At 35.0% G+C, this 23,266-nt stretch overlaps 1 protein-coding gene across 1 annotated transcript; it reads left to right on the top strand.

Moving 5' to 3' along the window:
* Positions 1-7,566: 7,566 nt before the first annotated feature.
* On the top strand, positions 7,567-9,225 carry LOC115962977 (stemmadenine O-acetyltransferase-like). Its single transcript, XM_031081859.1, has one exon. The coding sequence runs from the start codon at positions 7,649-7,651 to the stop codon at positions 8,996-8,998; it is 1,350 nt and encodes a 449-aa protein (XP_030937719.1). The 5' UTR covers positions 7,567-7,648; the 3' UTR covers positions 8,999-9,225.
* The last annotated feature ends 14,041 nt before the right edge of the window (positions 9,226-23,266 follow it).

Below are 23,266 nucleotides of genomic sequence, written 5' to 3'. Positions count from 1 at the left end.
CGGTTAGTACGTTTGTGGGTGTATTTAATGCGGATGTGACGTTTTCTCCTTAAACCATTTACATACTTTATTCCCGTATGAGTCCCATCCTGCTCGCCTTCTCTTCTGAGGGCGCTCTAAAGGTTGCCTTTGACGATAAACTGATATTTCTTTTGAAGTCTTGGGAAGCCGAGGACAGGGATATCCTCGGCTGTGCCTATGGGCCATTTGGTCTTTCACTATTTGTCCTCAGCAACACCTATCCTCGGTACGGGCCCTGGGTCCTAATGGGAAGTGGGCCGGGTTGTGAGCTCTCAGGCCCCACAATTATTAAACTAAAAAAAAAATATATATATATATATATACACACACACACACACTACTATTTAAGGGGTTTCATCTGTTTGGATTCCTCATTTTTTTGGTTCTAAAATGCCCATATGTCCCTATGTTTAAGTAGAGACGAAACTAAAGAACAATCCGGTAAAAATACAATTCTAACTCCTACTAAAACATTGCCTAAAAAATAAGGTCACTCTCTTGTTGATTTTCAAATTATTTTATCCATTTATAAATTAAATTTTCAAAATAAAAATTATATATATATATATATAAATAAAAACACATTTTCTTTTTTTGCTACAAAATAGGACCACTAAAAAAAAAAAAAAGGGCCTCATCACACGTGCGAAGTGCGTGTAATGAGGCTAGTGTGTGTATCACTTTTATTATTATTATTATTATAGACCCCAGTACAACACTTCCAAATACATGTTTAAAAAAAAATTACAATTATTGTTTATCTTTTTTATTTGTTTGAAAAATATATATATATACACACACACACAAATGCACACATATCACGTTTATCTTTTTTTTTTTTTTGAAAAAATAAATATAAAAAATTCTCACTTCTCACTCCCCTAGGAATTTTGATAATTGGATGATGTAACAACCCCAAATTAATATATGTGAAAATTATTTTTTAGGAAAAAAAAAAAATAGAACAGTCTCTAAACATGCATAACACGTATGCATAGAGGCTAGTAATTAATATGTAAGTTCTAAATTAGCCTTAACCATTGTTTTATATAACTAGTATTTAGCCTCTGTGTTGCACTATTGTTTTTATATTTTTTCCCTGTTACTGTAAATATTATTATTATTGTGATGCTTGGAAAATCTTATGCAAGTAGTGTTATTTAAAAATATTAAGTAGAAGTAACAATTGAAAATAACTCAAAAATAATTATAATCAAGGATTACTTTTTTTAAAATTATAATCAAGGAAAGCAAAACGGTTTGAGAAAAGCTTGGGTGTCATCATTGCATGCATGCATCCTCATATTTTCCATTTAAAAAATAATTACACATTACTAGTTTCATTGTAAATACTGTTTTTACTTGAACTAACAAAAATATTAGATTTTATATTTTCATGTCATTGTTATTATTTTTATTTGGACTACTAAAAGAATTTATTTGGAAAAATTAACTGGTTTCACCATTGTGGTCTCATGCATGTAATATAATATATAATAATTCAAATGACAATGAATTGAAAATGGGATTTTTAAGTCTTTTGAAAGATGTATAATTCTTTTTTTAGAGGACATGTGTATATCTATAACTTTCCATGGCGTAAACCGATAACTTTTCATTTATTTCTCATACAAAATTTGCGGAGCATATGGAAAGCAAAATTTTAATAAACCAGGGGCTGCTACCTACAATGGAAATTTGGTAAACCAACAAAAATAAAAAGGAAACAACATGCAGATAGCATCAATAAATAAATAGTACAAATTTTGTACCTGAGCATGATCACTGAAAATGTTCAACTTTGATTTCGCTTAATGAATTCCAATATGCACCCTAATTTCTTTGATTGAACAAAAGTATAGAAACTTGATAAATAGAACGAAAAACATTGCAAAGACAAATAAGTAAATACGTATGAAGGAAAGAACTTTGAATAATAGATATTAAAAAAACAAAAAAAACCCTTTGCGGAGCAATGGGAGATCTTCCTCTTTGCTTAGCCAGCCTTGCTTTCACGATGAGGATAATGACCACTTTCATAAGGTTATAGCGCAATTTTAGCCATGGATGCGGTACAACATTTGTTTATGTATTTTTATTTATTTTTTATTTTTATGTCGAAGCCTAACCCATTTCGTCGAAAACTTGGAGTAAGATGAAACTGATTTCCATTAGCTCATATAAGCAATCTACCAACAAAAAAAAAAAAATAGATTGAAGAATTGGAATTGGAATTGGAATTTGAAAGAGAAATAGTTGATGCTTCACTTCAAGGTTGATACAAAATAAGAGCAGAGGACGATGGGCACTGCTTATTTTCCTAATTTTCAAGGCTTGTTTTATTTACACAAAGAACTAAACTGAAAAGCGAAAGGAAATGAATAGCCATGGGTTACACCAATGCCCAAACGAAAATGAATAGCCATGAGTTACAAAACATAAAACACCAAGTGCAAATGAAAAAACAAATAATGAAAGGTTAATCAAATAGACCCGGACTGTTCAATAAATTATAAAAAGAAAAGGTTTAAGGTTTTTAAAATTCAAGTCCGGTCAAGGTTGGACCGTGGCGATGTAATAATTATTTTATTAATTTATTAATACAAAAATAAATATAATACATGAGGAAAATTCAACAATCTTAACCAAAATAATATTTAGGGTAAATTTCACTAACTACTCTTGAGATTTGACCAAATACCAAAGAGGTCCAAAAGATTTCAAAACTAGCCATTTGAGTCCTTTAGTCCAAACGGACTGTAACGCCGTTATTTATTTTATACTCTCTCTCTCACCCTCAAACCCATCTGTCTCCATCCCTTTCCTCTTCCTAACATACTCATGAATCTATTTTCCTTGCAAAACCGCCCCAGTTTGAGCACAAGCAAAATAAGTACAGTTTACACAAAATTCATCAAGCTCAACTCCACTTACCAACATATCCCTCAAAGCCTGAGAACCCATATTACACTTAACATAACCATTCATAAGAACCCACAAAACCTTTGCTCAAAAAAAAAAAAAAAAAAAAAAAACCCAAAGCAAACCCATCACCACCGATCCAAACCAAAATCCACAAGCCTCCACCGCACTACCAACCCACAATCAATCCAAACCAAAATCCACAAACATCCATCGCCAACCCACAAATAACCCAAACCCTCCAACGCCGATCCACACCCACGAACCACTACAAACCCACAGCACGACGCCACCACAAAGACCACGAGAGCCAACACAGATTCACACCGAAAAAAATTACAATTCTACAACAAATTAACCAATTAGATCTCAGAAGCACTAAACCCAAAAAAAAATGTAAAACTGAATCGAACCTTGGAGGGGATGCAACCGACGTTGAGGCAAGTGCCACCGAGGGCACCACGCTTCTCAATACAAGTGGTCTCGAGACCCAACTAAGCGGCTTTGATGGTGGCCGTGTAGCCACCAGGGCCACTGCCGATGACCTCGTTTTCCTCAGATGCCGAAGCGAATCCTCTGGAGAAGGAAGTCACAGTAGCCATTTCTCCCTTCTTCTTTTTTGGTTCTCTCTTTCTGTGAGAGAGAGAGTGTGTGTGTGAGAGAGAGAAGAAAGAGTGGTCTGAGAGTGGAAAAAGGGATGAGGCAGCCAGAGAAAGAGTGAGAAGAAAGAGTAAAAAGGGTAAAATAAATAACGGCATTACAGTCCGTTTGAAATCTTTTGTAATTTACCCTAATATTTAAAAAGGGTAAAATATAGATGATCTTTTTGTAATTTATTACAAAGATTGTAAAATATCTCTTATAAAGGGAGAAAAAAAAAGTCAACTAGTCGAGTGATGGGAAAGGTGATAATAAAGAGCTGGAGAAATTGTTGAGTCTTTTGGGTTAATATTGCAAAATCTAAAATTAATTTGCGTTATAGGAACTGTTGGAAGTTATTTGGCAGATTGAGGAGAGAGACTGAATTTCGGCATCACCATTGCCGAAATTCAACCAAAAAGTAGGAGAGAGAAGAATCAAAGGGAGGAAAGAGAAAATGTTGAATTTCGGCAACGTGGATGCCGAAATTCCACTGCCCCTATTCAGCCAATTTCGGCATCACCATTATGAGTAAAAAAAAGTTTCATGTCCACAATATTTTCACAATAAATCACATGTAATTAGTTATTATTAGTTCAAAAAAAATTGTGACAACTAATTGTGGCAATGGCATTGTCGAAATAGGAAAAAAAAAATTTGTGGCAAACTAATTGTGACAATACCATTTCCGAAATAGGGAGAAAAATAAAAGTGACAAACTAATTAAGGTAATTGCATTACCGAAATAGGGAGAAAAAAAAATTGTTACAACCAAATTGTGGCAATACTATTGCCGAAATAAGGGAATAAAAAAAAAAAATTAAGCAATTGTGGCAATGGGATTGCCGAAATAGGTAGGGAAACTTCCCTATTTCGGTAATGCCATTGCCGAAAATGTGAGGGAAAAAAAAAATTATGACGCATTGCCGAAAATGTGAGAAAAAAAAAAAAAAAGAGAGAAGGATTGTGGCAATGGAATTGCCGAAATAGGGGAAAAATTTTGTTTCCCTATTTCGGAAATTATATTGACGAAAATGTGATAAACAAAAAAATAAGAATTACGGCAATAGCATTGCCGAAAATGTGGAAAAAAAAAAAAAAAAAAAAAAGAGGATTACGGCAATAGCATTGCGTAATCCTTTTTTTTTTTTTTTTTTTTTTTTTTTTTTTTTTACATTTTCGCAGTAGCAAGTAATCATTTTCTCTTTTTTTTTTTTTTTTCCTACCTATTTCGGCAATCCCATTGCCACAATTGCTTAATTTTTTTTTTTTATTCCCTTATTTCGGCAATAGTATTGCCACAATTTGGTTGTAACAATTTTTTTTTCTCCCTATTTCGGTAATGCAATTGCCTTAATTAGTTTGTCACTTTTATTTTTCTCCCTATTTCGGAAATGGTATTGTCACAATTAGTTTGCCACAAATTTTTTTTTTCCTATTTCGACAATGCCATTGCCACAATTAGTTGTCACAATTTTTTTTGAACTAATAATAACTAATTACATGTGATTTATTGTGAAAATATTGTGGACATGAAACTTTTTTTTACTCATAATGGTGATGCCGAAATTGGCTGAATAGGGGCAGTGGAATTTCGGCATCCACGTTGCCGAAATTCAACATTTTCTCTTTCCTCCCTTTGATTCTTCTCTCTCCTACTTTTTGGTTGAATTTCGGCAATGGTGATGCCGAAATTCAGTCTCTCTCCTCAATCTGCCAAATAACTTCCAACAGTTCCTATAACGCAAATTAATTTTAGATTTTGCAATATTAACCCAAAAGACTCGAAATTGTTGGATGATTATCAAAAAAAAAAAAAAGAGGGCGAGGCGTGACTTTTTAGGTAAAAAATTTAAAGTAAAAACCATTCCCCTATTCCTTGTATCAAATCCTAGTTCTCTTTTCTCTCTGTTACTTTGTTCACTATTTCTCTGTTACTTCGTTCTCTCTATCACTCTCGCCTCTCTCTCTCCCTTCCCTCTCTCGGTCTTTCATCTCCAAACAAACAGATCGATCATTCTAACGGTCAGATCCAGTGATGGTGGAGCTTTTGGTGGTGGACAAACAAGATCAAGACTGAGATTTTTTAGCAAAATTTTGTGGGAAGAAAATCTGAAAAACCGTGCACGGTTCAACCGTACGGCTGAATCGGGGTTCACTGCAAAAGAGAAAATTCCGGTTTTTTATGTAAAAAAAACCAATTTTTGATTAATCTGGTCCGACCATACGGTCCAGTTCGATTTTAACAACCTTGCTAATAACTATATGTAGCAATAAATTACAAAAGGACATGTGCAATCTAATACTAATACGTGTAAGACTATAACTGATTTTTTTTGAAGTAGTATTTTTTTTGAAGTAGTATTTTTTTTTTGAGAATATTGAAGTAGGCACTCTTGTCCAAATAAAATGTTTTATTACTTTATTTTTTGAGTTAATAATTAAATCTGTGCCCAACAATTTTTCCCGAACAATATTTTCGTGCATACATCTTTGCATAGAGTCAAAAGAGTGAGAAAGCAATATAGTTCAGTTCATTGAGCACGGATATTGCATTTCTTCTTCTCCATGCTGTTAATCAATTTATCTTGAGAGACGTTCGTGAGTTTGTAAGCACCATTGAATGTGAAATGGGCAATATCTGTTTTAAGAAAATTGTGTTAAATATAAAACTTGATTAGTTTTGCATTATTTATTAATATTTTTGACGCATTTGATTTGTGAGTTATTTAATTATTGTATAGATTTCTTCTTATATATTAAATTTAAGTGTGTTCTTGTTTATGATTAGATCTATATGTTGTTCTTGTTTACATAATCACACCAAAAAAAAAAAATTGTTTCTGAAATATATCCAACATTTTTAGAGGGTGTTATGACTATTTTAATACAAGTTGTTTGGTCTAGCATATATACTTGAGAAAAAATGAATTTCGAATCTCACTTATAGTTTTGTCTATTTGTTTTCTAAGGTATATTTTCCATTTTCTAAGTCTTGTTAATGGGTCTTATTAGTTGTTTTTTTGAGTATTTGGTCAAGTTTTTCTTATTCTTATAAAATTTTTTGTCTTGAAAATGTAAGTTTTCATTCTTCATGCTCAGAGGGTTGTTCCAAGTGGTTTAACATAAGTTCTAGCTCACGTGTGAATAGAAATCAGACAGAATATTGGGTATTATTTTTAGGCTTTGGCTTTGTGAGAAGAAGGAATTTCTTCTTGTTAAAAACTTTTATCTCTCGGGGGATTTTGATAGGCGCTGAGTTTCTTGTTCATATTTCTTCGGTGAATTCCTTAAAGTAGTGAGTGTTGCTATACTTTACTCTATATTTCTTGCGTGAATTCTGTTGGGGATGAGTCTATTAGTATTTATCATTGTGAATGTGTACTTATATTCCCTCAAAAAAAAAAAAAAAAAAATGGGGTACGTATATATTTCATATTCCATTCTATTTTTGACTGAACAAAGTGTCTCCAACGAACCAATGCATGCAATCCAAATTTGTGCTCCATTTGGATGAGCAAAATATTGGATTTTATATCAATTCCTTGAATAGTTTTAAATCGTTATTCGAAACCTTGTTTCTTGAGCAAGCCATTCCTTAAAAATTTTTAAAGCTAATGTTTTCAATGAAATAACTGATTATTATTATTATTATTATTATTTGATTTAGACGTACGTATACTGATCATTGATAGTTGAAAACTTCAAAACACATTCCAAAATGTATAAACCAACCAAACAGGAAACATCACTGTTACTCCCCCCGCAAAAAAAAAAACATGAAACATCACCATTAATCAAATTAAGTGCCAACTTCCAACTACTGTTTACCCAAAAAAAAAAAAAAAGACTTCCAACTACTAACTACTAATTGCTCCAACTAAATTTGAACTAGCAAGTTTGAGGTACCTAACAACCAAGCGTTAGCAATTTGTTCATAAAAATTATGCGCTCTGTCTCTATAAAAGGGAATAGGATCATTTTTCAAGATATCTTTGTGAAAGTAAAGCAAACATATCTAGAGGCAGTGGTTTAGTTAAAGATAAACTTCTGTCTGAAAAAAAAAATGATGATGGACGTTGATATCATCTCAAGAGAAATCATCAAACCATCTTCACCAGCAATTCATCATATAAAACCCTTCAAACTCTCTCTCTTGGACCAGATCACTCCTACAACCTATGCTCCACTTATCCTCTTTTACCCCAAGAACCATATTCATTCCAAGAATCCCCAAGCTCACCTAAAAAACTCACTTTCAGAAACCCTAAATAGTTTCTACCCATTTTCTGGAAGGATGAAAGACAACCTCTTTATTGATTATTATGAAGAGGGCATTCCATATAATGAGGCCCGAGTCCATTGCTGTTTGTCTAAATTTCTTCAAAATCCTAAAACGGAGTCGTTAAACCATTTTCTTCCTTGCTCTCCATTTCGCAAAGAACCAAACCCAATGGAAGCTGCCCAATTTGCTGTACAAGTGAACATATTTGATTGTGGTGGAATAGCAATCGGTTTATGCGCGTCACATAAGATCACAGATGGAATCACCCTGAGTGCTTTCCTTAGCACTTGGGCTGCCACTACAGGCGGGCCTTGTAACAAGTTAGTAAGTCCTAATTTTACCGAGGCATCATCATTATCACACTTTCCTCCACAAAATATATTGCCTCATATTGCTAAACCTTTAGTGGAAAGGCTTTGGTTCAGGGAAGGCAAGTACAAGACAAGGAGATTTGTGTTTGATGCCAAGGCCATAGCTACTCTAAGGGCAAAGGCAAGGAGTGAACGAGTGGAAAACCCAACCCGAGTTGAATCACTATCTGGTTTCATTTGTAAACACGCTAGAGCTGCTTCTAGATTAGCATCTGGTTCTCCAAGGCCATCTATACTGGCCCAAGCGATAAGCATCCGGAGAAAAGCAAAGCCACGCTTGTCGGATTCTTCTATGGGTAATATCTTTTGGTGGGCATTAGCAGCCTACGATTATAACTCAGCAGAGTCGACAGAGATCGAGATGCGTGGCTTGGTGGCAACCCTCAAAGAAGCTGTGTCAAAAATCGACAGTGATGTGAGAATTCTGCAAGGTCACGAAGGTTTTATAGGCTTGATCGAGTACGCAATCCAAAAGGCTGCAACGGTAGTATTCTCCAGAGAGAACCCTGAAATTTTTGCTTTCACCAGTTGGTTAACATTTGGTTTCAACGAAATCGATTTTGGATGGGGAAAACCCATTTGGGTTGGGCTGATGGGGGAAGTAGGCTCCGGTAGGAAACTCACTATTCTCCAAAATGCTATCTATGGCAAAGGAATTGAAGCATGGGTGACCTTAGATGAAAACGTTATGGCTATATTGGAGGACGATGCTGAATTCCTCGCCTTAGCTACTTTAAACCCAAGTGTGATAAGCCAATGAGGCTATACTTTGATAATACCCATCTCTGATCTGTACTAGTATCTATATTGTTGCGTAACTTATGTATTGATGATTGTATTCCAATCAAACTAATAAAGCTAGTGAGCTATACTAAAAGGAGGATGGTTATTACAGTGTGTAATAGTGACCTATACTAGTATCTATAGCGTGTTTCAATAACTAAAATCAACTCACGATTTCAGTTTATGTATACAGTGTGTAACAGATTTTGCCCTTGATAAAATAATTTGTGAGCACATTAATTGCTACATTGAATGAAAACTGTGCTAACAATTAAAATCAGTTTTATTAGGAATAGAAGATACTCCTATAAAAGTAAGACGAAACTATATTGTTAGTCTTTCAAGTTTACTATGTGTACATAATTAGTCCCTCAGGTTTTAAGTGAGCGCAATTGATCTCTCAAGTTTTTAGAATGAGCAATATAAGTCATTTTATTAACTTTCATTAGTAGTATTGTTTACGTGGCTAACGTAATAATGACTTGTCTTTTTTTTTTTTTTTAAATGATGTGGCATTTCTTTTTGTTAAAAGATTACAAAAATGAGTTTACACATTAAAAATAAAAATCTGAACAGTTCCAATTCAAGTAATTTCAATGGAAACAAATGCCGAAAATAGCCAAATATCACGTTTTGGCAAAATTTGTGGCAAACTGGCACTGTTTTAGAAATATTTAACAATATACCACTTTTTTAATACTCGAGTTCCTAGTGAGTCGCCAGCTTGGCACTGCAGACCTGGAATTTGTGTAATTAAAAAAACAATGTGGTAATCGATATTACTGAAATTGAGTACTTCTTTATAGTACTCGAGCTTCATACAATTGAGTAACTCGTATATTTTTTTTTTTTCATACAGTCGAGTTCTTTTCCATCTCTCTGTCTCACGTAGAGGCACACTTTTTTTTTTTTTTTTTTAAATTTTTTATCTCCCGTAGGAACTCACTCTTGCAAGTCAAAGAAACTTGTCAAGTCAAAGAAAATGGCAAGCATTTATGGCCAAAGAAAAGAAGCATGAATTTGGTTTGTATGTCAGGTGTTCTTCCTGGCCATCTTCTTTGACAATTCATGAAGAACATTTAATGCAAGCTCTTGCATTTCTTCACGCATGAAACTTCTTGAATATCATGCATCTTCTTGACATGGGCATGTAAGCCATTTAATGGTTTTTTGGCTAATGTCAAGTTACTAAGTTTGACTATTCAAGCCATTCCAACATAAACAAAAAGTAGGGGGGAAAAAAAACCCCAAGTACTCGACTGCAGTAAGCTTGATTACTATAAAAAGATACTCGATTTTAGTAATATCGAGTACCACATTAAATTTTTTTTTTAATTACACAAATTCCAGGTCAGCAGTGCCACGTTGGCGACTCACTAGGAACTCGAGTTCACTGAACTCGAATACTATTTAGAACTCGATTTTGTGGAATTCAAGTACTAAAAAAGTGGTAGATTGCTAAATATTTTCGAAACAGTGCTAGTTTGCCATAAAGTTTGCCAAAACGTAGTATTTGGCTATTTTCACTGAAAACAAATAGGAAATTGGTTTGGGTCCTTTGAGAGGTGACTTACGAGGACACGGAAGAAGAGTTTGGAATCAGAGGAGACGGAATTGAAGGCATTGACATTGCAGAATTTGCAAAGACAAGTGGGATCGTAAAAGGCTCCTACAAAAAATATACAATTACCCTCCCAAAAAATTAATCATCATACCCATAATCAAAATTAATTAACTGTACATAGAATCCTATCCAGAAATGTCCTCTAATTTCATAATTGGAGCATTGCTTTTACTTAGATATTTGTTGATTAGAAAAAAGAAGAAGAAGAAAAGTCTCATCACATTGCCAATGCCATGGTAAAGTATGTTTGTTTTTAGACCCCTTAAAACACAACCAGATTAACTTAGTTATTTAGCCAAGTGATTAACTTAGGTAAATTATGCAGATCTAGGTTAACACATACAAATCATATTATTGACAAGTGCGGAAAATAAAGAACACAACGATATGATAACCTAGGAAAACCAAACTGGTAAAAAACTTGGGGAGGATTTAACCTAGCTATCCTCAAGGTAAAATTGAATTCACTATGAAAGAATTGAAGTTTACACAATAGTGACTTAGACCACTAACATCCTATTGCTACCTCGAGTAGGAAACTTACTACCGCGACCACGTGACAGCTCCGAGTCCACGGACTACTTCTTTCTTGAATTCCCAACAAGCACAAGCACACCTGCTTGTGTATCTTTAAGCTCTTGAATGTAGCAACTGAATCGATCACCAAGTTCTTGACATAATCTTGAATCTTGGAAACTCTAAGTATGTGTGAAGGCAACCACCTCTTGATCTCATAAAAGATTCTCACACACAACATAAGGAGCAACCTAAAACGTGGCTAGAATTTTCCCTTTTATACTTAAGACAAAACATAAACCCTACACGTTAAACGAGCTTGGGATGAGTTGGAAAATTCTGTAGAAAAACAATCTGCACGAGCTTCGATCGATCGAGTCTAATTTTCAATCGATCGAGCCAAGCAGATTTACATAGTAAATCCTGCAAAACACTCGATTCCAACTTTACATATAAACACACTTTGAGCAAGTCTAAAACAAAGACCAAAACGTTTTAATCATAATTTGCCAACATTACAAATTGAAGTTCTAATACATTTAAACCTAAAGTCTTAGAACCCAACAAAGTAAATAAATAAAGAAAAGAAAAAGGGAAAAAAGGGAAACCTGATTGAATTGAAGAACATCGAAATTGAAGCGAAGTCGATCCCCTATATCACAACGAATATCAAGAGGAATAGCAAGAATGGTGGGGCTAGCAGGAATGAGAATGTCTCTGTTGTTAAACTCATCCACCACTACCAACCTTTGAGTCCCTTTGGCAAACTTCAGCCTAAAATCACTCGTTAAACTGAACCCTTTACCACATACAGAGCAAACCTTGTAGCATAAATTGGTGTGGTTTATGGGTAACACTGTGCACACTAGTGTTGTTGGTTTCTCACCTTCCATTGCTTCTTTTACCCAATTGCATTTGCCATGGTTACATTTTTTTTCTGTGTAAAATCATTTTTCTAAATAAAAAGAAAAGCCACATCATTTAAAAAAAATGATAGGCCATTATTCCATTAGCCACATAAGAAATACTACTAATGAAAATTAATAGAATTACTTGTATTGCTCATTTTGAAAACTTGAGGAACCAAATGTGCTCACTTGAAATCTAAGGGACCAATTGCGCACACATGGTAAACTTGAGGGATCAACAGTATAATTTCGCCTAAAAGTAAGTATTGTTAGTTATTGTAAGGGTAAATTTGTAATTGGCATATCCAGAGACAAAATGCATCTTTTACTTGTAATTGATTTTTTGGTTCTAATATATTCAAGAATATCATTTTAATTTAGTGTCAAAAAATTAGTATTATTGAAGCCATGAAGAATACTCAAGAAACAGTACAAAAAAATAAAATGGAACTACAGATCTCAACACCTAGCTCGATACCTATCGATCTATCGAGATTTAATGAACCTCAATACCTAGCTCAACACCTCTGAATCTATCTTGCTATGAGGATTTTGAATTTTTAGATCTATTTTCAACCCATGATGACATGGCTTTCCTAAGGTTTCGTGCACTAGGGTTCTAGAGCATATAAAGCTATATTTCATAGCCACCATCAGATACACAAAGACACATAGAGAGTTTACAGAGATACACGTTTTATAGGAGCTACTACAACTTTTTGTGCACCTTAGGGTTTTGTACCAGGCTCCTTCCTAATCTACAAGTGTGGATTGAAGAACTCTGTCATACAACAACAATCAAGTTGTTGTGCTATTAATCAGTCACATACTGGGATTTGCGCAAAGGAGAAGTCTCTACAAAAACAAATCCAATTGGGTATTAGAGTTGATACTAGTATAGGTCAGTAGGTTCAACTATAGGTTGATATTTTGGGATAGTCTAGTTAGGATAAAATTCCTTATACTTGTAACCATTTGTTTCTTAATTAGTGGATTTTTTGGGAGTAGTGACTTGCAATTCACTCGGTGGGATTTTTGTCTGCAATGATTTTCTTCAACGTGATCAAATTGCCTTGTGAAATTTATTTTAAGTTGCACTCTATTTAGTTTGGTGATTTGATTGTGCCTCCACGTGATTCACATGTAATTTGATTAATTAATTAATTTGGGTAATTGAATTAATTAATCGGGATTAATTTTTAACCCAACAATTATATGTTTCATTGTAAAATTGGAATAATACCCCTATATATATATATATATATATATATATATGTTTCACAAATTGTATTTGTGAAATATCTTACTTATATAATTATATATATACCTATATTGTGAGGACTCAATTATCCTAAAATTTGGATAATATTTAAAGTTATTCATTTTCAAACCATTATGCATATTAAAAATTTAAAACTTGAAAAAATAATAATGGATTTGCATAACAGTTGCTTGTGGGTCTTATATAACTATATTTACACTTGTTGTAGGATAAAATTATCCTAAAATTTGAATATTGTTCAAGTTTTTTTCAAATCTAGAACATTTAAAATAGAGAAATATTATGTTCATAACATTTCACAACAAATCCTAAGAAATAGGTTGTTATTAGTGGACTAAAAAGTAATTTTAATAATATTTTCAAATTAGAACTAATAATAACTTACCACCTATGATTTGTTGTGAAAGTGTTACGAAAATATTGTGAAAGTGTTATAAAAATATTGTGAATGTAGCACTTCTCTTTAAAATAACAAAGAAATCATTTTTGGCTTTAAACTTGTGTAAGGACTCAATTTGTAACGATCCCAAGTTGGTGAGTTGGGTTCGTACGTTAAAAGCCCAAATAATAAAATTTGTAGAGAGTGGGCTGAAAGGCTAGGCCTTGGTCACCGAGCGGTGGTTGGTCATGGTTTTCATGGTGGACGCACTGAGTTGAACATAGTGTATCCAATAAGACTCTTTCCCGGCGTGGCCTGAGTGGCTCCGGTCCTTAAATCTCATCCGAAGAGCTTCATGGAGCTTCATGTTTTTATTATTCACCTTTTTTAGGGCGCCATGGTCCGGGAGACGATTTGTCCCCCCCTTTTTCTTGGTTGCTTCTTCCCCCTTTTATACTAGCTTTTCCCCTCTCTTATGTGTCCACGTGTAGGTTTCGCTTTTTAGGGATGGTGCTTGTCTTTTCAGCCCATACCCAAAGTAGTTGGGGGTGGTTGTAAAAGCTGAAAAGCATGGTGAAGAGTATGGACCTGTCAGGCGCAGAGTACTTAATTGCAGTACTGGCAGCCTTTTACTTGGGCCACTCTTTACACTGTGCTCGCTCTTTCCTTTAGGAGCGCTCTGGGATGCCGAGGACAAAATCGTCCTCAGCTATATCCCTAGGCCATTTGGGCCTTCAATGTATGTCCTCGGCACTGCCTTTCCTCGGCTCGGGTTTTGGGCCCTAATGTAAAGTGGGTCGTGGTCATAAATTCTCTAGCCCCACAATAGCCCCTCAAAATTCTGCTCTCCGACCCCTTGGTCGGAGAGAAGGGTTTTGGTGAAGTCGGGCCTATATCACTGTTTGCCTAGCTTTGTCCTTCATTAATGTTGGTGTTTCTTCATTTGCCTGAGAAATGCGCTGGGTTATGAGACATTCCTTTAGATTTACTCACGCCGCGCTCTTGCCGTTTCAGTGCACGAGGCGCGTCTTTAATAAGTTTCCTTTACGAGGCCACTCAAATCCAACGGTTGTAGACGGCGTTGGGAGTCGAGTAGAAATTATCTCGTTTGTAGCTTTTCTTGGAAATCTGTATAGATTAAATGCTACCAGACTTGCCCTCCATATAAGAAGCAAGGTAGGGGGTTATTTCCTTTACGTACAGACCCCTCAATCTTTTCAGATCCCTAACCCTCCAGCTTTGCTCAAAGTACTCACCACCGGTGTGATTAAGCCTTAGGGAGTGATATGGTTGAGGCAAGGATGGAGGTGAAGGGACCACACCCTCTCTAGAAGCATTGGGTCTCTCCGAGACTCAAGATGGCCCGGTCAGGGCAAGGTAGACAGAGACTCAAGATACTTCTCCCCCTTGATAAGGCGGGAGAGAAGCCTCCCCTTCCTTTAGCCAAAATCCGAAGCAGGTGTTGGTCGTATCAAATTTTTGGTGCAACAGAACTGGGGTTGCTCATCGTCAGTACCATCCGCTCTCTCTCGAGCGCTACTAATATGGCACCTGCCTGATGCGAGTCAGAGCTGGCGCGGGGATTAGGCATCCCCGCTTCTTCCTCTCTTCCTTTACTGGTGCCTCCTTTTACCTCTGCTTCCTCTTCTCTTCAATCACTGGGGCCATCCTAGTGCTTCTGCTTCTTCTTCTGCTTCTTCTTCCATCAATGGGGCCATCTTGGCATGCTTAATGGCTACTAGAGCAGGATTTTGAAGGATTTATCGTTCCCTTGTATTTTTTCTTTTTGCTTTTCTTTTTGCTTCTGTAGTTAGCTTCTGGTGTAGGCTTGTTTAAGCCCTTTATTGTACGCTGTACTATTTCTTTGACTTAATAAAAGATGATTTTATTCTATTCTACTTATTCTTTCTTCTCTGCACTAGTTATTTTATGAATGGGTGTTTTTTTTTTTTTTTTTTGAACGATACTTAGGGCCGTAACTTTTGTTAACAAAAAGCTATTATTTTGAACTTATTGAGATTAACAGGCACAATAATGCCGACCTGAAGTAGGCCAAACATATAAGACTAACCGTGATAACAACTGTATGCTCTGTATTGCATATGATGTGATCGTCCGAGGATGGGGTAAACCAAAATTAACTACCCGAGAGGGTCGCCGAGTACTAAGGTACTTTAGCACGTTCCCGACCACATTCATAACCTTAACCATTTTTGGCATTCGGTCCGAGGGCCAAGGTATAACCATATCAGGCCTAAATACTCGTGGGCATTAGTTTCCTTAGAGCTGGAGATCCGAGGACAGGGCGGGATTTCCATTCTATCTGGGACTTAATCCCTTTTCTAATGACTAATCTTCCCATAGGTCCGATAGTTGGTTTCCCCATAGGTTTGAGTCGGAGGACCATACAATACCTTGGTTCTGTCCAAAACTTAGATTTTCTTTAAGTAGTTGGTTTCCTCATAGGTTTGAGTCCGAGGACCATACAATACCTTGTTTCTGTCCAAAACTTAGATTTTCTTTAAGTAGTTGGTTTCCCCATAAGTTTGAGTCCGAGGACCATACAATACCTTGGTTCTGTCCAAAACTTAGATTTTCTTTAAGTAGTTGGTTTCCCCATAGGTTTGAGTCCGAGGACCATACAATACCTTGGTTCTGTCCAAAACTTAGATTTTCTTTAAGTAGTTGGTTTCTCCATAGGTTTGAGTCCGAGGACCATACAATACCTTGGTTCTGTCCAAAACTTAGATTTTCTTTAAGTAGTTGGTTTCCCTATGGGTTTGAGTCCGATGACCATAAAATACCTTGGTTCTGTCCAAAACTTAGATTTTCTTTAAGTAGTTGATTTCCCTATAGGTTTGAGTCCGAGGACCATACAATACCTTAGTTCTGTCCAAAACTTAGATTTTCATTAAGTAGTTGGTTTCCCCATAGGTTTGAGTCCGAGGACCATACAATACCTTGATTCTGTCCAAAACTTAGATTTTCATTAAGTATTGAGGATTAGCCCACCAAACAAGGTGTGGGGTGTTGACTTGATGTTGGAAGCCCCTAGAACTGCCCGTGCCACTGACATTGCGAGGCGTAGCCCCTAGTGGAACTTTATATTAGGACAACAATAGCGTGTTGTTGGAAGTGGAGGATCTTTCGCAGATCCTTGTTTGACAGGGGCTTGATTCCACCACCGCCTGTGCCAACGCACAAGCCTTCTCATAGACGGCGCCAATTGTAAGGACTCAATTTGTAATGATCCCAAGTTGGTGAGTTGGGTTTGTACGTTAAAGGCCCAAACAATAAAATTTGTAGAGAGTGGGCTGAAAGGCTAGATCTTGATCACCGAGCGGTGGTTGGTCATGGTTTTCATGGTGGACACACGGAGTTGAACATAGTGTATCCAATAAGACTCTTTCCCGGCGTGGCCTGAGTGGCTCCGGTCCTTAAATCTCGTCCAAAGAGCTTCATGGAGCTTCATGTTCTTATTATTCACCTTTTTTAGGGCACCATGGTCTAGGAGACGATTTGTCCCCCCCTTTTTCTTGGTTGCTTCTTCCCCCTTTTATACTAGCTTTTCCCCTCTCTTATGTGTCCACGTGTAGGTTTCGCTTTTTAGGGATGGTGCTTGTCTTTTCAGCCCATACCCAAAGTGGTTGGGGGTGGTTGTAAAAGCTGAAATGCATGGTGAAGAGTATGGACCTGTCAGGCGCAGAGTACTTAATTGCAATACTGGCAACCTTTTACTTGGGCCACTCTTTACACTGTGCTCGCTCTTTCCTTTAGGAGCACTCTGGGATGCCGAGGACAAAATCGTCCTCAGCTATATCCCTAGGCCATTTGGGCCTTCAATGTATGTCCTCGACACTGCCTTTCCTCGGCTCGGACTTTGGGCCCTAATGTAAAGTGGGCCGGGGTCAAAAATTCTCTGGCCCCACAACTTGTTTTAGGGCATAATTATCCTAAAATTTGAATGATTTTCAAGTTCTTTTCAAATAGATATACATATCAAAATTTAAAATGACAAAGAAAGCTTTTTTGCTTCTCTAAGTGTTTGTGTGTGTGATCCATATGCACCAAAATTTAAAATAACAAATAAATAATTTTTTTTAGAATTTTTGCTTTTACACTTGTTGTAGAAACAAATATCCTTAAATTTGAAAGAATTTCAATATCTTTTCAATTCCATACACATATTAAAATTTAAAATAACAAAGAAAGCATTTTTGCTTCTCAAGTATGTGTAATCCCATAAACATATCAAAATTAAAAATAACAAAGAAAGTATTTTTGCTTCTCAAGTGTGTGTGTGTGCTGGTGGGAGCAAGATAACTATTTAGGTTTCAAAGAGAGGGAAATAGTGGCCTTTTAAGGATATTCTATTTTAATAATAATTATTTGCAGAGAGAGGGTTTTTTTAGATATATATTAACTTAAAAAATTATCATAGAGAACTTTAGTATTGTACCTTTTTCATGTTCATCATTTTCCTCCAACAACAAATGAATTAGTAGGACTCACAGTGTTAAAGGTGAGCCAAATATTACTGTAGAGTTAAAATGTGTATTTTTTTTTTTTTAGAGATATTTTCAACCTATGGCGTTCGCTTTTGATAATTACTCTTTATCATTAGACCAAAACACCAATTGGTTTTTGATGTAAGCAGAAATTGAACCTCAGATCTCTTATATATTAGACGATAAGAAACTTTACTAGTTAACGTGCATTTGATTGTTTATTGGTATTGTTAAAATATATTATTATGCTTTCATTATCATTTATCTTGTAACATTTCTTCAAAGATGAGGCTAATAATATATACTATTTGTGATAGTCTGACTTAAGATATCCTACTTAAATTTTGATAATTGTACATTATTTCAGATGTTTAGAATTGTTTACATATTTAGTTAAAGATCACATTTAGCTTTTAATTAATTAAGTAATTTTTATTTATGAAAGCTCTCAAATAGTGCGAAGCACTATAGCTTGTTTAGATTCCAAATTCTTAATTACGGCTTGATTAATTTTAATCTAAACATACTTGATGTGGAATATATGTGATTAACAAATTAATTAATCAAAACACTCAACAATTGTATTTAGACTCCAAATAAGTGCAATGCTAAAATGGAAAGGGCAGTGGGTAAAAGAATAGAAAAAAAACCCAAGATAACACAGTGATGTGCTATCGAACAAGACACTGAAGAACTCAGCGAAAAACCTCTCCACGACCCTCCAAGTCGAAATGATCCACTAATGAGTAAGTTGGAGTACAAGGATATCAAAAAGACCTTCCAAGCCTAATTTACCTAAAGTACTTGAGCTCTCTAAGTTCCAACTACAAATGGACTTCTCGGAGTCTTGTCTTCACTAGTTATCAGGATCCCAAAATACTGCCCGATTGCACTGCCAAACCTCACTGGCTTCTTTTGGCATATACCCAATACTTCCCAAAATCCAAAACACTTTCTACACTCTGAATAGGTGTGGGTTATGTTTGGGTATGAATCTCTTCTCAAGGTATAAAATTGGGAGAGGGGAGGAGAAGAGACTACAAGGATTTCTCTCTTGCGAATGAGTAGTTCTCTCTAACAAGGTGGGTATGTTGTAGAAACCTTTCTTAGGTTTTCTTCTGAATAGCCTCCTTTCAATCTTGTGGGTTATAGGGGTATATATAGTATGGATGAAGGGTATTAGAGTCATACTTAAAATTATCTAGGCAGAGAGAGTTTCGCGGGTCACTCGCGAGTTAGCCAAGTTGCGAAGTGACTCATAAAATATAGCCTGACACTTGACTCTTCAGCTTCCAACATGTGTTTCTTATATGACATTTCGCAGGTCATCCACTCACAAGTCAGTCGCGAGCAAGTCGCAAACTTTACTGTATTGAGCAATCTTCACCAACTTAATACTAAACCCATTACAATAAATCCCACAAAATACTAAGAAATAAATTAATACAATTACAACATTTTTTGTTATGAAATAAAGCCAACATAAATGTTATGTGAGAAATCATAACTTAACAATTTATATGATAAATTCTTGAAATAATAGTTACAATAGTAAAAGTTGCTTGCGGCGCAGTTAGTTAGTTATATCTTTGATTCTCTATCAAAGGTGGAATTGATCTAGTACCAAAGCAAGTATTTTGTACAAGGTATTTAATTGGGTCTATTTGATCAACAATTGAACCTCAAGTTAATTTTACTATTTGTTAGTTCATTTGTATTTATATTAAATGAAATGTTATTCAATAATGTTGTGCAATAGCGAAAGTTCTAATATCAATTGTTCTAATATAGGGCTAATGAAAACACATTCATACAAACAATAAAATAAAACATCAACACAAAACATTAATATTTTATGTTATTCTAGTACCTCCAAGCCAATGCCCACAAGCAACATCAATCAAAAGGTCCAAAACTCAGTATCAACGATATAAATTACAACCACTTTCAATGAAACCTCAAAAATTCACATACTCATATAAATCACACTCACAAACCTCACAAATATAAAGTCACAATCCCAAACCCTCAATACACCCTAATAATTCTCTCACAGTAACAAATAAACAAACTCTCAACACATCAATGGTATATTTCAACCCAAAAATCTACCAAATTACTCTTCAAAGAAACCCACTCAATTTTTTCGAGGAGGCTTCTTCTCTCCTTATGTGGAAGGACCCTTGAGCAAAAACTATCAAACTATTTACAAAAATGCCTATTTATAAGGCTTTAATTGTATTCATTGATGGAAAAGGAATACCCAATAAATACTACTTCATTAAAAAAATACTTACCTCTAAGAAATCTAATTATCCACCATTAGTACCACCTCAAACCCTTGGTGCGATGGTCACTCCACAAGTATAAGTGCTTGTGGGGTTGGGGAGGTAAGCGCCGAAGTTTAAGTTTCTAAGAGAGAGCTTCGCACACATATACACTTAAATTATGCTAGAGTAGAATTTCTATCTTGTATAAAAAAAAAATGTATATGTATATATATATATATATATATCCACCATTAGTCAGTAATGTGGGTTAGGTTGGATTACTTAGTGTTGTATGCTTAGGAGGGCAGCGCGCTTTCGGATGCAGAGGAGCTATTATCGCCCAAATCCCTAACCTAATGAGCATGGCACTGGCTAATCATACGCAACAGGCTCGAAGATCCTTGGTTTTGGAAGGCACATGAGTCTGAACGCTATGTTGAATGTGCGACCAACACAACACGTCTTAAGATATTTTAATTTCCTAAAATATAAAATTTATAGTCAATTTTCTATTAGAAATTGGAACTAAAATTAGTACTTATAGGTGGAATGCTCTTCCTTTCGGAAAATGGATGATTGTGAGCCCTACTTTCATCAAATGAATTGGTATTAGAGAAAAAAAGATTGAATATAAAGCAAAAAATGTTTCAATTTGCATGAATAAAAACAAATTTGTCATATAAAAAAGTACTATGTTTTCCAAACATGTATAATAATTTTTTTTAAAGAGTTAGTTAATATTTCACTATCGTAAGGTGACATAAGGTAAATGAATCCACACTGAAGACTCCTTTTTTATTCAACAAAAAAAAGTAAATATTCCATTGCTTAAACAACACAATATATATATATATATATATATATATTTTAATCATCTATTGTATAAGTGTTTTTGTGATATTATTTGTGTTCTGCTTCTTAGTTGAAAATTTATCCTTTTTTGTGTGTGTGTGTGTGTGCGCGCGTGCCTGTTTCAATTTTAGGGTCACTCTATTTCAAATGGTCTAATTAATTAAACTTTTGTAAAGTCTTGAGGAAAGGTAATATTTCTCCCTAGGGTGTTTCAATTAGTCAATAAATTTGATTTGTTTATGTTTTATATTCAGTTTAAGGGAATCAGTTCAATTCTTGGAGTGGTTGCCATTGACATGGGAATTGTGACAACCCCACAACTGCAATGGATACTTCAAGCGATAGATAGTGTTTTGGTGGTAGCAATAACCTAAGTGAGTTTTTTTTTTTTTTTTTTTTTTTTTTTTTTTTTTCTGATCCTCTTTTTCTTTTTTCTTGTTTTTTTCTTCAGAGGTTTTGTGATTGTTTGTCCACGCTCAAGCCCTATGGCCTGATTTGATATATATTGATTTTTTTAATTACATTTTGTATTTTTTTTTTTGTATATTTTGTTTGGTGTGATAGATTTACTCCTTTATCATTATATTTTTTGTATTATTATATTTTTATAGATATAATAATATTTTAACATATGACGTCCGTTCTATAATGATTGCTCATAATTATCATCAGGCCAAAACACTAATTAGTTTTTAGTGTAGTTGAGGTTTGAACCCCACACAAAAATCTTTACAAATTGAGTTATGTAGAACCCAATGCTATATTTAATCAAATTTACAGCATTTTTATTTTGTATGATGTAGAATAGACCGCCATGACCTTCCTGAACTTTCATGTGCGCCTGAAATCAATACACAAGGCAAAAATGCACTAGTAGAAATCATGGGTCTCAGAGTCAGAATCGAATGAAATTTGGCAAGTTGAAGCAAAACGGCCTTCTGAGCAATAGTAGTTGTTTTGCCATGAGGTACCCCTTGAAAATAGAGAATTCCTTTATTTAGGCCCTGAAAACTGTGATTATGCCGTTTATAATAATATTTGTTTCCTTAAAAACTTTTTGCTCAAAAGTCAGAATAAGGTCCTGCTTGTTTTGGGACGAAGTTGGTAGTTTATGATTCTGCATTTAACTCAATTTTTCCATTTCGGTAAATTTCGGTATTTTGTCACCTAGTTGCGTAATTAATGCGAATTAGGGTTTTAGTTTCTTCTTATAGATTCAGGAAAACCCCTCATGGATTTGAGGTTTATTACCAGAAGCTAATAGTTTAATTTATGTTCCATTAAAAGAGTATCGTGTGTGCTTTCTTCCGGCTTCCACGACATCTTTGTACTACATTGAAATGTGTAAAATTTTCTGCCTCTCAAAATCTATTTACGAATCCTGTTGTTTTTCATTTATGAAAAAAACTTTGAAAATCATGTAAAAGAAAACATATAGCTAGCCATTAACACCCGAACTGAATTTAATATCAAAATAATGAGCTGTGAACACTATATGTTAGAAGGTATACAGCTTGAGAACATATAATAGTGATCGAGTGCGGAATAGAAACCACATATGAGCGTAACCTGTTAGTGACGTTTATAGTGACGTCACTGGTTCATTAACTATAAATCTCACTAGTATATTCATTAACTATACAACCTATATCTTTCTAACTAGAAACATAACGAGGCTAGCTAGTTGTTGTCAAAATGTGACCTGTTCATTATGCGTGGCTTTAAATCTCACTAGTATAATACTCATCAACTTTACAACCTAATCTTTTTCTAGCTACAAACAATTCAAGTCTGGTAGTTGTCAAAATGTGACCTGTTCATGTATGTGGCTTTAACAAGAGGTGTTGCACCGGTTTGAATCATTTCCACAGCAAATCACCTAACTGACTAGTGACTATTTGGATTT

Source organism: Quercus lobata, chromosome 10 (genome assembly GCF_001633185.2).
Source record: "Quercus lobata isolate SW786 chromosome 10, ValleyOak3.0 Primary Assembly, whole genome shotgun sequence".
In the NCBI taxonomy this organism is placed as follows: domain Eukaryota; kingdom Viridiplantae; phylum Streptophyta; class Magnoliopsida; order Fagales; family Fagaceae; genus Quercus; species Quercus lobata.
The sequence above is the reverse complement of the archived record's forward strand: the minus strand, read 5'-3'. Positions and strand labels throughout refer to the sequence as shown.